The sequence below is a fragment of the Nelusetta ayraudi genome, unplaced genomic scaffold, assembly GCF_046127955.1.
Source record: "Nelusetta ayraudi isolate G7.1 ecotype Tasmania unplaced genomic scaffold, CSIRO-AGI_Nayr_v1 ptg000004l, whole genome shotgun sequence".
Taxonomy (NCBI): Eukaryota; Metazoa; Chordata; class Actinopteri; order Tetraodontiformes; family Monacanthidae; genus Nelusetta; species Nelusetta ayraudi.
This window is the reverse complement of record NW_027466054.1, coordinates 13,145,369-13,163,077: the sequence shown is the minus strand read 5'-3', so window position 1 is coordinate 13,163,077 and position 17,709 is coordinate 13,145,369. Positions and strand designations below refer to the sequence as shown.

At 44.6% G+C, this 17,709-nt stretch overlaps 1 protein-coding gene and 1 long non-coding RNA gene across 5 annotated transcripts in view; one reads left to right on the top strand and one right to left on the bottom strand.

The window, feature by feature from the left end:
• The window catches only part of LOC142895146 (endonuclease V-like), a 65,953-nt gene that overhangs the window by 36,222 nt on the left and 12,022 nt on the right, over window positions 1–17,709 (bottom strand). For all 4 annotated transcript variants that reach the window (XR_012928181.1, XM_076035990.1, XM_076035977.1 and 1 more), the window contains exons 3-7: window positions 15,557–15,691; window positions 12,888–12,927; window positions 12,536–12,648; window positions 8,642–8,710; window positions 8,299–8,427 (exon numbers count right to left, since the gene is read on the bottom strand). Coding sequence is in view for 3 of the 4 variants with exons in the window: in XM_076035990.1 (XP_075892105.1) it covers window positions 8,299–8,427; window positions 8,642–8,710; window positions 12,536–12,648; window positions 12,888–12,927; window positions 15,557–15,691 (486 nt within the window). In the remaining variant the exon portion in view is untranslated. The remainder of the gene's footprint in view (window positions 1–8,298; window positions 8,428–8,641; window positions 8,711–12,535; window positions 12,649–12,887; window positions 12,928–15,556; window positions 15,692–17,709) is intronic.
• Window positions 11,385–17,282, top strand: LOC142895167 (uncharacterized). Its single transcript, XR_012928183.1, has 5 exons — window positions 11,385–11,432; window positions 11,468–12,106; window positions 14,211–14,300; window positions 14,398–14,484; window positions 15,519–17,282. It is a non-coding gene; the product is annotated as an uncharacterized LOC142895167 (long non-coding RNA).

The following is a 17,709-nucleotide window of genomic DNA, read 5'->3' as shown; positions in this document are numbered from 1 at the left end:
AAGGAGGATAAGTAAGTTAGAAGAAGAAGAAGAAGAAGAAGAAGAAGAAGAAGAAGAAGAAGAAGACCTTTATTGATCCCACGATGGGGAAATTTGCATAAAAATTAAAGTCAGTTGTAGCTGATCCATGGTTTGTTCAAGCAGCTAGAAAAACAGGAACACCACACGCAGTGAAAATGAGACCTGAAAATGCTAAAAGTGAGGGAAGATTTGTTAGGAAAAAACTCTAAACTCAAAACGCTGCCAATGTGGGGAACAAACTCTGGCAAGTCAGTATTTTAGTGCTGGATTAGCAAGGCAGAGATGGCGAGTGTTGCTGCCCGCGAGAACACACAATTTACTAGCTTGAGCCTTGGTGTTCATGTGTTTTTAGTATGCATTCTGTTTGAGTGACTTGCAGAGGCGAAAAGATGAAAAGGGGGGAAAAAAACAGTGGTCTGAATTATTCAGAGTGGGGACACAGCAGGGGAGGGGAGTGAGGTGTGGTGAAGATGGATGGATGAGGGAGGAAGAAGGAGCCGGTACAGTGGGGCGGGGCAAGGACACAAAACAAAGAACAGGAAGTGAGGACTCATCAAAAGTGAAGCACACACACACACACACGGGACGACGGTCGCGGGGAAAAGACGACGTGTCGTGATGGAGGATGACACTTTTCAATGCCGCTGGTTGCTGTTAATGCAACAAGAGAGAAGCAACGAAAGAAATCGACTGAACCACAAACTCACAAACCACTATACCTTCACTAGACACACACACACACACACACACACACACACATATATATATATACATATATATATATATATATATATATATATATACATATATATATATATATATATATACATATATATATGTATATATATATATATATATATATATATATATATATACATATATATATACATATATATACGTATATATACGTATATATATATATATACATATATATATGTGTATATATATATATATATATACATATATATATATATATATATATATATACATATATATATATATATATGTATATGTCTGTGTATCCGCAGACCTATATATATATATATATATATATATATATATATATATATATATATATATATATATATATATATATATATATATATATATATATATATACATATACATATATATATGTATATACATATATATACATATATATACATATATATATATACATAGAGTAAATATGTATATACACACACATATATGCATATAAATGTGTATATAAATACATTTACAGCATTCATATAGCATTAACTGCTTCAAGGTTGGTTGGTTGGTTGAGGCTAATCCGCAGACCTTGCTTCTAACCAATGGTGATTTCCTGTTGCCTTTCTATGGTCTCCAACCAGTCTGACCTCTGACACCACCAAGACATTTTCCTCCACATATGGACATTTTTCTCTGGTTCTGATGTGGTGAAATCCCCGGTCAGCCTGGCGTCTGGTGCCTACAACCATGTTCACCACGCTCAAAGTCACTTGAATCTCCTTTTATCTTCTTTCTGACGTTCGCTATGAATTTCAGCAAGGTGTCTTCACCATGTCTACCTGCCTTGATGCACTGAGTTGCAACCATGTGTTTGTCTGATAAGCTATTGAATGCTCCACCTGATAAACTGGCCAGTGAATGGATATACATGCATTTAACATCTCTCTCTCACACACACACAACAGACTATTTACCTGCTGTTTCGCCTGCACACCCACACAAAATGTCTTCAGGTTCCTCATCACTTATTGCTCACTTTGAAATTCCATCTGTTGGTGCAGCCTGGGAGCTTTTACATTTCCCTTCCCACTGCCTACACGATGCCCTAAAACGGAGGCCGGATGTGTTGTGTGGGTAATGCTGCCTTAGATAAACATATTTTCCCCCCCTCAGAACATACTTTCTGAGGGGGGTCAAAAGTGGCTGATACTTCCAGAAACTCTGCTAGAAACACCCTCGCTGTGAATTCCGGTCTGACCTGCAGTCACGGTGCAGCAATAGAAAAGCGGCGGCGCCACACAGGTGATTGGCGCAAAAGAAGAGGGGAAATAATTAGTGACTTCCACTTCGCATGAGGCTCTCAGAGGGACGGCGGTTCTGGAAACCGGCTGCTGCTCTCAGACGGCTCCTCGGGGTCCTATTACCAGTGGATATCTTCCCATCAGCGCGGGTGAGGGCAGAGTGAAAGGGAGGGAACTGGGGAGTAACGGCTATCAGCTGGGAGATAATGGTCGACGGACCGAAACGCTCACCAAATTTGAAATGGATGGTGGAATTTCATTTGATTGCATGTGATTAGGGAATATTCCTGGAGACCTTCAGGTAGATCCAAGTGAAACTCAATTCCATTTCCCCTCGTGCCTCTACCGCTGAACCTCACGCCCTCGTGTCCACATTTAGACCAGGACGGATCTTGTTGGCTTGGTCAAGGGTTTTATTTTCCTTTCAAAAAATGACAGCAACCGCTGCAGTATCTTGGTTAAAGGCCATTTCAATAAATAATTAACCTATTTAAATAAATAAATAAAAAAGCAAAGAGCAGTGCGCTTAGCTCTCAGACACTATCCAGTCAATGTCAGCCAACATTAAAATTACATCTTCAAAAAAGAACTTTGCAAATGAAGTTAAGAGTTAGACAAGCATTTGCATCTGTAATAATATTGACCAATGCTAATACAAATATTTTCGGCAGTTTTTATTTCTTATTCGTGATATTACTGTGTTGTAAGCTATACAATGAGAACAAGAAAACATAATAGTCCATCGCAAGACATTTCTGTACTGTTGATTCTTTAAAGAATGGTAGAGTACTTTTTCAGAAAACACAAAAAACTGAACCAAGTTGTCATGAGAGGATTTGGGCCAAATATAGAAGATAGAACATCAGCCATCATTTTAGGAAGGTGACAATATATTAACACAGAATTTTGACCTCGAAACATGCCGCGTCTGCTGATATGGAGGTGGCAGGAGACACCGTAAGTATTAAAGTATTATGGCGGTCTTTAAGGGGCCCATTTTGCACTGGTAGGTTTCAGACACACTGACAGCAAAGTGAAAGAAGGTGAGAGAGCAGAAGTTGTCAGTGAATTACTGTCGCTGCCATGATGGGAAAACTGAACACTGTGTAGCTAACAATAATAATAATAATAATAATAATAATAATAATAATAATGAATGCTGAAAACGAGCTGGTAAGGACAGAAGATCTCCATCCCCCCACAGACTGACTGACGGACTAATGGAGGCCAGTGAGCAGACAGGAAATAGAGCTCCGAGAGGACTTAGTTGGCGGTTCACTTCACCTAATTGCTAAGTCAGCTAATGGCACCGCCAAAGTAAGCTGCGTGGCAACACAAGCTCGCCATAAAATCAACAGCAGCTTTTAAGAGTCACACTTCCTGCAGCAGTATAGACTTCCCGCTGTCAGTCCAGCCTGGGCTTCCTCCAGCTTCCTGGACTCTAAAGACTCAGCATCAGCTAATCTCCTCCACCTGATTCTCAGATATCCGATTCTCTCATTCTGTTTTTCATGGGGAGACAGAGAACGTTTTGTTCTCCTATCAAATGTTTCAGTCGCTCTAACCCTCAATCAGGGGATTTAGTTTGAGCAAACAAAACAAAACTCCCCCCCCACCCCCGCCCCCTCCCAAAGACACGTCTGCAACAACATTAACAAAACAAATTACTTTCCTGCAGCTGAGATGGAGGCAATTTGCATTCGCTCTCATCACAGTTACAATAAACACGTGGGGTTTTTCTGATTATTGCACTGAAGTAAGAGCTGCTACCTGAACTCACACGTTCCCGCCTCTGTAAATTGAAATTCATTCCGACTGCTCCCGACTATTTTGCTGTGGTCGCCCCCCCGGGGAGGGCAGCAGGCAGGCCTGCTGATTTCGAGTGAGGAGTACTGACAGAGCAGCGGAGTATTTGTCAGGGCGTCGGGTTTCAATTCTCTCGCTGTCCATTAGGTGCCTTTAAACTGACCGCCGACAGGACATAAAGAGCGGAGACGTCTCTCGCTCGTGTGTGTTTTGGGCCGAATGGCCCTGCGGGGTTGCGTGCAGGGCTACCGTGTGTGTGTTCGTCCGTGGCTGGAATGTGAACACATCCGAACAACAGGACTGGGGTTTGGTAAAAACATCTTTATATCTCCAGACAAAAACAAAACAAAAAAACGGATCAATCCGTGTGTCCTTGTGGATACTTTTTTCCTCCCCCAGGAGGTGTTTCTGTCAGATTGTGTTTGGAGCGAACAGAATTCAATGTCCTAACTGAAAAAAGCTTGGTACCGCGATGACCGCAGCCCGGAGCAGCAGCAAATGATGAGTCCAGTCAGGGGTCTGCTGCCCTCCTCCCTCACACGTTTCCTTCACCTTCGCCGAGAGAAGGTGGGACGCCGGAGGAGTGTGCGAATTGAGTGTAAGAAAAGGCGTGAATTAGTCTGAGCCTGTACTGGATACAATGCTGCTGCTGCTGCAGTGCTCTCACACATGACTGCGGGATCCAACCATGATGTCATCCTTCCCTTTTATCTGTCGCTCTCTGAATCCCCCGACCCCTCCCCCGCTCCCTACAGCTGTTGGAGGAGGGCTTCAACTCAGTCACGGCGTAAAGTCGAAAGGGTTTTATTCATACAGAGAGAGAAACCGGGGAGCGCAGGGTTAACTCCAGCAGAAAAGACAGAAATACAGGGAAGTATGAAGCTGTCAAGACGACCTTCATTCACCACCTAGTGTTTCCCTTTTCAAATCATCCGTTCTCCTTTTGCTGGAGAACCAGCCCGTGTGCTTCCTAAATAGCCTTTCCCGTCATTCCAACGGCCGTAAAATGGGTCAGATGTGGGGAATGGCAATTATAAATAAAAGCATACCTTAATGTTTTGTACTGTAAGCGACGCCTTTCGGTTCCAAACCCATTTCAGCCGAGGTAATGTGATGCAGTCAAGCAGTCATTATTTCACAGTCACTCACATCCGGTAAGCCAGGCCAGCAGGAACTCCGGCTACACTTCAGTTTCAGACGAGTCTGAAAGTTGATGATTTGGATCACAATAGTTTCCTTGTGTGTTCCAACACCACACCTGTTACAAGTGAATCTCCACCAACATCAGGGCATCCTGATCTCGTCCGATTTCCACCTGAGCATTCATTGGTCATCCAAGCTTAAACTATTCCAATCAATGTTTTTTTTTTTCCCACATGGCTCCAGTTCCATAGCAAGCTGTTTGCTATTCATTAGTCTCGAGCTGTTCGCGCTCTTGGTGGTTGCTTCTGTTTCCCCAATGAATATTTGCAGCTGCAATGAATTCAGTCATGTGTGTTAAAGGTCCAGTGAAATATTGATTCATCCATTTACACCCCTCACACGACCAAATACATATTTGAGACAACAACTCTGTTTCACACCCTAAAGGAAACTGCACGTGTAACTAGATGCCTCTTGGTCCCGACCAAACAAAGTGGACAAAGACGGGCAGTGTTGTTGCTAACCAGTGGTGTCACAAAGGGTGGAGTTCTACAACAAAAGAGGTAAAAGATGGACTTTTCTCCCACGTCACTGTTGAGAAACGCTGGTAAAAAAAAATGAATAAATAAATAAATGACTCCTTTTGGCAGTATCGCATCTCAAAGTCATATTTCGTGCACTATTAAGATACAAATCACCCAGGGAAGCTGGATATCAGGATGGTATGGCACACTGCTGAGAGGGAGAACGATGTGTTCAGCTTAATCGTGCCCACGAACAACATTTTGGTGACATGTGATGAGGCTGACAGTGTGAAGTGAAGGCAACACTCCCCCAAAAGGTGTCGCTGGAAAACCTTGATCTCCTTGACAGCAGTTGTTGTTCTGTTGGGGATCTCCGGAAATGAACCGAGGCAGCATCACTGGAGAGCCTTATTATTACACATAAAGCTGCATTTTGCAACCAAAAAAAAATGCAGTTCCAAGCACGAGGGTGATTTGCGGGGAGTTGGGCGGAGACGGAGAGATCAGAGCCGACGACTGTGCGTGAGGTGAATGGGACGGCCTGTGATAACGCGGCTCTTGCAGGCCATTAAAAACATGAAGGGGGGGAAAAAATAAAGTGAATTTTTGATCATTAGGACTCACGCAGCTACGCAGATGCCAACATCTCTCAGACTGAGACGCGGGGCGTGCGGGGTTTTCAGTACGAGATGATGTCATCGCCCAAAAAGCTCGTCATCTACTGCGCGAGTCCGCCAGTCTCTGGGGCTCCTTCTCATCCGCTCCCCAACTACAAAGAGGAGATGCGCGTTGGTCCACGGCACTTCCTGTCAGAGAGATTTTTTTTTTTTTTGCTCTAGGCACAAACTTGTGACGGAGGCTCAGTGGAAGGCCTGCAGGCGCAAACGTCAGTGAAAGAGCGACGTAAAGGCGGCTGCCCAACTCCAAACACGACGACGACTCAACAACTGCTGCTGATGCTGCTGGTGCTTAGAGGGATTTTCTCCATGCTGTGATGTTCAATGATAAAGAGAATATGAAATATCGTCTGCGGACAAAAAGGAGAGATATGTGGAAACAGGACAACAACTGAACAGAGAAAAAATAAAAGATAGACGCAGCAGCAGGAGCAGCAGCAGCAGTGAGTTGAGGAAGGTGAGCTTATCCCTCAGTTCTCACTGTGCACACCTTCCTCCTCATCCACCTCCTCCTCCTCCTCCTCCTCGTCCTCCTGGCTCCGAGCATATGTGCGAGAGCGTGCCAGTGAATCCAAGTTGCTTCCGTGCAGGTTTGGGGGGCGGTGAGAGAGCACGGAGCGGCAGAGTCACAGCACCGCCTAGTGGCGGGAAACAAGCGGAGCATTTTGGCTGAGAGTGGGTCAGGCGCGCGTTGTCGAGTAAAAGAAATGATTTGTGATGACGTCACTCAGTTTCTCCCGCTCTGTGTGCTGCAGTGCTTCGAGAAGAACACACACACTTGCTGCTTTTGTCCCGTCTTGCTTTAATAACAAGGGAAAGACACTGAATAAACTGTCTCCATTTAGTTGTTGTTTTCTCTTGCTAGGTGCTAAACTCAACGGTAGAGTCTCAGCCGTCAAACTGGGAGGTCGTGGCCTTATATTACACAGAATCTCTTCTTGGCAGCTCAGCGTTACACTTGGCAATTGGAACTGGATGTTTAGGCCACCCAATGATTCCTATGGATGAACCCGCCACCACTGCCTCCGGGGTCAAAGAACAAATTTGCGGAGAACAAAATTCACATGCTGAAGAATTTTAAACTATTACCCGGATTTCAGGAGCAACACAGCAGAAATGAGGCTCTGGATTCAGTGTGTTTTAATCTTCTGCAGCTTTTAAAGTATTTGTTGAATAAGGGTGCAGTGTTTTACAGATAATTTGATAAGATGATCACATGAGTTCAATCACTCACTCATTTAGATTTAATTGGCTGCTTCTCAACCCTGGTAAACCAGGATGCAGGAAGAGAACGTCAGAATCCCTTACACCAGGGTCACACAAAACAGATTAGAGGATCATAGTTCTGTGAATTGTTGCCGTGTCTTCATCGGGGGAGTGACCACACCAAACGTTCCAATGCGTAAATTGCAGGCTACTTGTAAATGTGCGTTTCTTCATCATCAACACCAACAACATATGTGGCCACTGTTGCATTGACCACCTTTTAGCAGCTGTAGCTGCTGGAGTTGGTGCGATAAAGTGTTAGACTTTATTTTTGATCTTATCTTTTCATAATCTTAGTTTTTGCCTATAAATCACAATTCACACCTTGTTATCAAGTCACAATGTTTGATTGACAACATACCCAGTTGCCTTTCAAAGACCAGCGACCTTCCTCTCTTCATCCGGCCAGCACAAAAAGAGGAATGCGGCAAGACGAACAAAATATCCCTTTTCAAAGAAAAAAATCTTTGCGTGTGTCTGATCCCTGATCATTAATAATGATCATTATTAATGCACAAATCATGTTTTTCCCTTCCCTGAATTCCTGCTTAAATCTTTTACATTTTTATTCCCTGTCTCTGCTGGGAAGATCTACTTGAAGATTTACTTTCACCCCTCATACCTCCCCCACCCCATCCAAAGCCCACCTCCCAGGACTTGCAGCTGAAGTCGAGTGAGCAGCGCGGCGCCAACAAGTTTCCGTCACAGCAGGACGTCGCTCTGCCTCGCAACTGACAATCGCATTTCCTGCGTCTTTTTCCAGCACAGGGCTCCGAAAAGAATAGACTGTGTGTTGACTGGCAGCATGTGCGCACATTGTGTGTGTGTGTGTGTGTGTGTGTGTACCTGTCTGATAGGCTCTGGGACGCGGTAGTGGCAGCAGGCGCACGTGAGGTGAACGGCCGTGTCCAGGCTGATCTTGTGGCCGACGGACACGTACACGGGCTTCGAGCTCTTGTCGGAGCTCCTCAGGGCCTGGAGACGAGACAAAGTGGTTCGGTAACAGGTCCCGCCCCCCCACGCCGATTCACATCATCAGGCACATTTTGTCGGATTAGGCCTTTGAGGCAATGCAACCCCTTTGTTGTGTTTTGTTTGTCTGCTCTGTGTGTGTGTGTGTGTGTGTGTGTGTGTGTGTGTGTGTGTGTGTGTGTGTGTGTGTGTGCGTGCAGCAGGTCCTCTGGCATACCTTGCCGAGCACTTTGCCCGAGGCGGCAGTGAGTGGGAAGCTGTCTCCTCCCTTCTGCAGAGCAGCGATCTGCGCAGGCAAAGAAAGAAAACAAAAAGAAAAAAAAAACATCAAACGCAGAAACGTACAGCAACAACAATACAAATGGCAACTTTGTCGAGACAAACAATTTCGTGACTCAGAAGGCTCTTCGGCCACGTCTTTAGAATCCGCCTGACTTGGAGTTGAAGCGACAGCTTGGTTTCTTTGTGGTCTCTCTGGGCAATTTTAGTGTTGGAATGAGGTTTTTGTCTGTAGGTGGCGCTCTGGAGAAGCTAGAGTTTTCATTTTTGCATGATACCATATTTTTTTTGAGAAGAAGAAGAAGAAGAAGAAGAAGAAGAAGAAGAAGAAGAAGAAGAAGAAGAAGAAACACTAAAAATACAATTTAGTCTTATTCCTTGGCGAAGATTAGCTCAGTCGAGCCAGCCCTAAACCGGGGCTCAGTCCCTCAAAAGAAAGTACACTGGAATCAATATGATATCAAATATTTTTTCACTTAGATAAAAAGAGAATAGTGCAAGAATCACAGGTTAGCTTTTGAACAGCTGACATGAATGACATCTTGTTTGAGGTTTCCAGGTTAGAAGTCTGCTACAACATTTACTCGTTTCACAAACTCAAGAATGTTCATGTGGATTAAAAATCGAATAAATAAATCAAAAATCCTAAGCAGTGTCAATGGGCGACAGGTGTATTTGTGACAAATATATGGGATCCCTCTATGGGACGAGCTTGTGTTCAATGAAAGCTTTAGTCCTGCACGTCACCGCCGCCGTCAGAAGCACGTCACCACCGGCTCCGTCGACAGGTGTTTGCTGTGGGCTACGGACGGAAGCAGAGTCATGAAGGGAGCTGAGCCTCTCTGATGGATGGGGTGTCCGCTCTGCTGTGACTGATTACAGCGAGCAGCCAGCGGGTGAGCCGACTGACAGACGGGAGGGGCCACGCGGGGCCTCCAATCCCGGCTGGACTGGGGCCAAACAGTGTGTGTGTGTGTGTGTGTGTGAGAGAGAGAGAGAGAGAGAGAGAGAGAGAGAGAGGCGGTGGGTTGTGGGTGGACGTGTGGGGGGGCTTGAAAGGGAAGTTCAGGGGCAGGCCTAGAGTTACTACAGCAGTAGTCAGAAGGACAGAGTGAGTCGTCAATAATACGCTAGTTTGAGTCACAGCCCAGCCGAGGCTGCGAGGAAGAGGAGGAGGAAGAGGAGATGCTGGAGGTGGAGAAGGAGGAGAGAGGGAGAGAGAGATGAAGACCTGAAGGGTGTGAAGGGCACCTATATAACAATGATATAATGTTCCCAGTGGATGGAGGACAAAGGAACATTTTCTCCTCCTCAGATTTAGATTTGAAAACTACTCACACTGAAGTCCCTTCTCTCGCTTTTCGACACATTTTAAGCTTTCAGCTCTGAGCCGCTGCTCAGGAAGAGGAGGACCCCGTTCTGCTCAAGGACTCTACAACTGTGCGTTTGCTGACACTTCTGTGGGGGTCTTTTTCCCTGCACCAGGAAAGTATAGTATTCTGAAGCCGTTGCTTAATTTTATTTCGTCGTATAGAAATGTCACTTGTGAAAGCACAAAGTCAGAATGATGTGGCAAAAGTAAAGAGATGTTGCTTGCGATTCACATTAAAAATGACACTAAAAGGGTTCAGCTTTGAAGCTAAACAAAGATAATGTGACTGTGTGGTTGATTGAATCCGAGAGCTCATCGCTTGGCGCAATGAATGTGCTGAATAATGAATTTAAAGTCGGCCAATTAAAATCAAACATGATGCAACAGTTGTTGGATTAAAGATGAAAAAATTATGTCAAATTAACTTTACCAGTGTTTTGTTTTTTTAACGAATACAACTCCCCAGCAAGAAAAAGGGTCTGTGTTAAAACACAGCTCTCAAAATCAGCACTCTGTGATGTCACAAAGGGCAATGCAGCTTCACTGAAATCTCTCCCAGGTTATCACTCACTTATTTCTGAACACATGCAAGTTAAAACAAACTTTTAGAATGAAGTCAAAAACCAAGTGCCATTGTTGGAGGCTGCAAATAGAGGGCTAATTATGGTTTCCAGGTTTCCGTTTATTCTTAAGGGGGATAATTAATCATACTAGACTGAGCCACTGGATACTGGAGTGAAACAATAAATTAACATTAAAATACATAATTTAGTATAAAGGCAACAATGAACTAGAACCAAAACTAGCTTCATTTTCATCTATATTTTGCAGAAAGTGAAGCGGCTTAAACCATTAAAAATCAGTTTACGTGTGTCATCAAAAGTAACCACCTCAACACAGAGTATTTTCTCTCCAGTACGGCTTATTTAACTCGAGCCAGTGATGAGACATTTCTCGGAACCCTTTGTGATTTCCTCCAAACCCTTTGCGACATCTAATTGCATCACAGCCCTCCGCCGCCACACGCCGGCGAGCTTCTGTACACCAGCCAGTGGTTAATCTCATTTCCAGACGGCTAATGAACTAAAGTTTGATTCCAGTACGGCTCGTGTTTCTTCGGTTGCTACACAGCTTATTCCCCCGCCGACGGCATGAGCGCCGAATCTGTCGCTGACTCGAGGCGTCGCAGTCCCGTCTCCCGCCCCTGGAGCACCTGGAGAGTGGCGATTACGTCCACGTGGACGGGGAAATAGGGGTTCTAGAATTTCATAAGTGGCAGCCGATCCCGGGTTAATAGCTCGAACGCAAATAATGCTGATGCTACCTGATACCCGATGGAAATGTGTCGCCGGTGTAGGTACAGAATTAGTCCGGGTGCAGAATCCGGCACAGAGACGGCATATGTATGAAGTGACCGGCGTGTTCCGTGAGATCAGGTTTCCACAGCCACAGAGCCGAGGTAACACATTGGTCTCCCGCGGCACCGCGCTCTGGTCGAAGGAGATGGAAACACTCGGCTCGGAGAATCGGATTAGCACGTTACACTACTGCTACAAAGACCCGCGGGGGCTTCTGGCAGGTTCTCCGCAAGATGATCGCCCCCCCCGGTTGGTTCGCCGCCACGATACCGAACGTCTTCCGTTGATCAAACTTCATCCGTCCCGGAATTGAAATCTATGTTTTCGTGACGGAGCAGCAAGAGCAGAGCTTTCACTGCATTTATTTTCACAGTTAGCATCAGGTTTAGCATTAACGTTAAAAGTGTATTCTTGATTAGAGGGGCGGCACAGGCATACACAACCAGGTTCGCAACTATTTGTTTGTTTTATATAGACATATATATAAAAAAAAAAAGGTCACCAAATGAAAGTATCCCAGTCACTGGAACCTGCTCTCCTTTAGCAGGGAAAAGACAGCTTGTCCCACCTCAGGGTACAACCATGTTTGCTCGAGAGGAACGTTAAACTTGAGGAACATAACTTGTTTTTTTTAGGTTTTCAACAGGTCACCGAGGTTCCAGCTCGAATCAAAGTGAGTATTTGCATATTAATGAAAGCCAGTTCTCCGTGTCCCTTAAGTACACTGTGACCTGTAGCTGCTTATCCCTGCTTCATTTATATTCCAAAAGACACATTAGCATTAGTAACGCCGCAAGGACTCTGGCTTACAAATTTAAACATGTCCACTGCAGTCACTCATGCACACAAACACAATAAATCAGTCTCTCCCTCTCTGTCTCTGTCTCTCACACACACACACACACACACACACACACACACACATTTAAAGGTAATAGAGAATTATTTAATTTGTTTTGCCCCTCTGACATTTCTTTACTTCATGTAAAAGTCATTACATACTGCAGCAGGTCTGTGCAGCAGGTGGACAGACTTAAACCAGCACACCACTTACCGCTTCATTGCAGCGGTACTAGACTCTTCAGCAGAGACCTGGACGTACCTGCGACTGGTGCTCTTCACTCTTGCTCACACCCTGCACCTGCAGCAGGTTCTTGGCCACGCCAACACACGGCAGTTCCGACAGCACTCCCAGGTGACAGGCCAGGCCAAACTCTGCGCCGACGGAAATTACTTAAATCAGTGCTGGCTGAATGAGACCGCGACTGTCAGCAGGAGACGCCTAGCTCGAAAGTTCTCATTATGTAAAGAAATTCTCAATTTTCTGAAACTGTCACTGCGGTAACCAGAAATAAAGGGAAGAAAAGTCCTTCCTGTATTTATTTTGCTTGCTCTATTTAGGCTGAACTCATGCTGCTCAATAAAATAGAAAAACAAAGAACATGTGAACTTACCCCTGTAGTGGAAGAGGCCGTTTCCATCCACAAACACCACCTGTTGATAGAAAGCATCATAATTTAGTGTGATAAAAGATTTGTAATGTTCAAGCTTTTTTTTTTCTTTAAAAAAAATAAAGAATATGATGAAAATCTAAAAAGATGCATTCATTTGGAAAGGGACAGATAATGCATATCTTTCTTCCTTTAGTCCATATATTTCCAACAGACTGCAATTCCTAAGTATAAATGCTATAATTGTAGCTTGGGTTTCATTTCATCAATACAACCTCACAGGAAAAATCAAGTCCGTAGAAGTAGAAAGTCCGGAGAATGGCCCTGCTGACCCCGAAAGGACCTCAGCAGGTGAAGGCTCTGGCCCTTCTAGTAGATTTCTGTGGTGTTTGAGGACCAGTCCACCTCGTCCCCCTCTGATATACAGCCAACAATGGCTGAGTCATCAGAGAACTTCTGCAGGTGATAGAGGTTGGAGTTGTAGCTGAAGTCCGCAGTGTAAAGGATAAAGAGGAAATGGAGAGAGCACCATCCCCTGGGGGGGCCCTGTGTTGCAGGTTACCACATCTGACACACAGCCGTTCGTCCTCACGTACTGTGGTCTGTCAGAGAGGTAGTTGATGGTCCAAGCAGCCAGGTGTTGGTCCACGCTGGCTCCTCCATCTTCCCCCACAGCAGCAATGGCTGGATGGTATTGAAAGCACTGGAGAAGTCAAAAAACATGACCCTCAGTGCTCCCAGAGGACTCCAGGTGACTCCAGGTGAGACAGGGTCCGATGTAGCAGGCAGATGATGGCAGCATTCACCCTGATGGCAGGACGATAGGCGAACTGCAGTGGGTCCAGTGTAGAGCTCCCCAGTGTGCGGAGGTGGCTGAGGATGATCCTCTCCATGGTCTTCATGAGGTGGGAGGTCAAGGCGACAGGTCTGTAGCGGTTCAGTTCACTAGGATGGGCTATCTTAGGCACCGGCACCACACAGGAGGTCTTCCACAGGACCGGCACTGCGTCCAGGCTGAGGCTCAGGTTGAACATGTACTGGACCACCTCACTAAGCTGGTCCGCACATTCCCTGAGCAACCTGGAGCTGATGGCATCGGGGCCTGTGGCTTTCCTCAACCTTTGTCCTTCTGAACTCCCTCTTCACTTGGTCCTTGGACTCACCCCACTTACTGGGGGGGTGAGTCCAAGGGTTGTGTTGAGTGGTGTTTGCACCATAAAGGTGAGATTTATGGTGCATCTCACCATAAATCTCACTACAGGGCAGTGACAATAAGGGCACTCGATTGTGAATTTATTCAATGAGGTTTCTGGTTTTGAGTTTCAGGGTTTTGAAGTTAAGACCCCATGGAATCTTCCTCATGTTCCACACCAGTGGATCTGGGGCATCATTATTGTCATCAGCACCACCAGCAAGGTGAAACACCTGCCGTGCCTCTTCCTGTCTCCTTCTCCACTACACCTTGACTGCCGCTTTTACTCTGCTTGCTGCCTTTGACACTCACTCTGCTCAGGGCCGAGTCTGAAAACGTTTCCACCAGCAGGAGACAAGATCCTCAAATGATATTTTCCCCCTCCCAGCTTCACCACACCAGCTAAAGGTGACTCTGCAGACATATTTCAGTCCTGAATCACAATTCACAGAGAATAACGCATTTCGAAGGTTGCAGGTAAAGGGAGCAGGTAGAGCATGGGCTAAATGCTACTGAAAGTCAAATTCCGTGCATATGTGCATGCATGTGAGAGAAGTAGCACACTTGGTGCCAGAGAGCAGCTACGTTCGTTGGTTCAGCAGATGGTTTAATTTAAAGTCTGTGCACTGTCTGAATAAATTAGAGTAAAACCTATAAATCACTGTAGCGGCTAAAATAAATTTCAATTTATCATCAATTTTATTCATGCATTTGAAACTCGATGAGAAAACCTTATTCTTTTTCAACTTTAGCTACACAGAAACCCAGCAGGGCTGGGAGAAAATGAACTGGGAGCTCTACCGCAGCAGATTTAGTTCGGCCCAACCTTCTTTATCCCATATCAAAAGTCACAACCAATGTTCCCGGAGCATTTTAGGAGCTTCCAGTCAGCCAGTGAGCTCCCAGAAATGTGTAAAAATTCAAACTTTACTTACTGTTTCTTGTTGCATTTTTAAAAGTGCGTGCTAAAATTTTTTTTTTTTAAATCAGCCCTTTGTGATGTCACAATGGGCACTGGCTACAGTTCCAGCATTAGGAATTGCTTTGCTGCCCCTTTATTTTTGTCCCCTTGTAAACATATGAACGGTGCAACACAGCAAACACAAATTACTTTTAGCAGGAAGCTAAAACTAGGCCTTTCTTAACAAGGCTTTCAACAAAGGGGGAGAAATGCATGTGACAATGGGGATATTGTGAAACCTTTAGTTAACGTCACAGTTAGCATCAAAAAGGTAGAAAGTTTTACAGTTATGTTAAATGTGTGTGTTAACACTTGTCTAGTCCTCCTCATTGTGTGACACTGACACCAAAAATATACCTGCTGGAAACAAGGTTCCAGTGATGAAGTCGCATTCTATATTTATGTGGTTTTATAAACGAAACAACGTGTGTTTAAAAAAAAAAGATAACTGAAGGGAGAATGCTTGTTTATCCATTGACAGAATATTTTGGAAACGGAATCACGCATCGTGAGACGCACCTGGGGCAGAAGCTCGGGCCGGTTCCTCCGCAGCCGCTGCAGAGCCTCCAGGAGAAAGGGGGTTTCACGAAAAGCCAGGAAGCCAGCAATGTAGGGGGCTGTCAGGGTCACCATCTGACTGTCCTCGTAGAGAAGCTGGAAGAGCAGGAGAGACGATCACAAGTGCTGCTTAACATTCAAATCCTTCTGGTCTGGACAGAGCAGCGGAGCAAGGCTCAAGCGCATCCATCCACTCTCCTGAGAGGAGTTTGTGCATCCAAAAAAAAAACAAAAAACCATCAGGGGTTCAGAGGCTGCGTGCTCCTCACAAATGCTTTCAAACCCAGAGTGCAGATGAGGTCCCCGGTTCACAACGGCTCCACAAGCTGTGTGCCATAATCACAAACATCCTCCCATCTGGCACAAAACTAAACATCTGCTGCCCCCCCCCCCCCAGTTGATTTCAGGCCGTGAACCTGCACCCAGCATCAAAGGGCTTGTTTGCTTTACCACCTCACAATTAGCTTAGACAGTTCTCCCAAGAGAGGAAAGCTGACCGAGCCCTCAAGAAAAGACAGAAGAAAACTTCAGTTATTTTGGACTAGTTATGTTTTTTCAAGACAATCAAACACAAAGGTGACATGAGTCAGTAGCACAGTGTTGCAGTTTCTATCACACAACAGCAGGCTGTGTACAGAAGAAATTTCACATCAGTTTGAATATAAATCCAAAGAGACTAAAAAAAAAAAAAAAAAAACTTTCCTTAAAACAGACATTTACAGTCAAGTAATTTTGATGGTTCAGTGGTGAAGCTTGAAGCAGTGTTTCAAGCAGGACTAGAATCATCTCAGGAACAACTTCTGAACTACACTTTAAAAAAGAGGGGGGGACTAAAATCTTTTCATTTTGGAGTAAACAAAAACCAGTGTGCAGTACTTCATAAAACAAGTATTGTGATGTGTCAGACACCTATGAGGTAGGAGGAATATGTTGTTCTTCCATCCATCCATTGATCCATCCATCCATCCATCTTGAGGGGAGTGCGATCAGTTCCCCAGCTACTTGTTTGAGCAGCTTATATCTACCTTTATGACAAAGTGGACCGTCATTGACATCCAATATGTTCTGAAGTTGCAGTAAAAGTTTTGGGACATTGGTTAATTAAAAAAACTAAAACGTCAACTTAGGCCAGTTTCTGACATGACTAATATGTCTCCCTAATGGACCTTGACCAACGCTGGACAAAGTGAAAAGCATCAGTGGTCAAACTGCACCACATCACCGAATGGGTGTGAAGTCACAGGCGGCCTCCTGCTGGCAACGTTGGAGGAAATTAAAAGTAAGAACATGATCCAGTTATTGGAACAGCTTTTCATTAGCCTCATTTTCTCCACACTATCAACAACAAAACACTATGACAAATGCAATTAATCCTAATGGGCTGTGTAATAAAGAGTGATGGCGGAGGGGAGATGGGGACATATGGAAATAATGAAGTGAGTGAAATGAAAAGTGGGATGGCAGAGGTCCACCAGAGTCGACCTTTAGCTTCGTAGCAGTCAGACCTTTGGTTTCGTGTCAGTGCAAGTTATCTGGTCAATACCGCTTTCTGATTACTGTGTAAATCCAAATAGGAAAGATGAATTTTCTTTAGAGAGAGAACTGGTTTACTCACGACAGCATCAAGTAAAAACTTTTTGAATGTTATAAACCAAAGTGCGACCATTTAAATTTTGGACAAGACAAACCTTGCCTGAAAAACAACTACTAACTCAGACAAACTACGGCCCGGGTACCATACTCGGCCTGTAATCTGGTCCAACGAACTTTAATAAATTATGATAAAAGTAAGTAAGTCCTTAAATAGCTGTATTTCATTCTCTTTTTTTTTTTTTTTTTTTAAGTATTTTAATAGTCATTTCAATAAAGAGCTAAATACAGTGGGGCTTGAAAGTCAGATATTTTGTTGTAATGCTTTGTTCATTTTCAATTGACATTAAACCATATGTTTACTACATATCCCTTGATATGTTTTATTCTCCTATGAAGTGAGTCACCAAAACACTCCATCCATCTGCTCCTAGTCCAGCCCCTCTGTCAAATTTTAGTTTCCGTTGTTGTCCACCCCTGTCCTAACTCATGTGGCCAAATCAGTGCAAGGCGTAATCACTGCC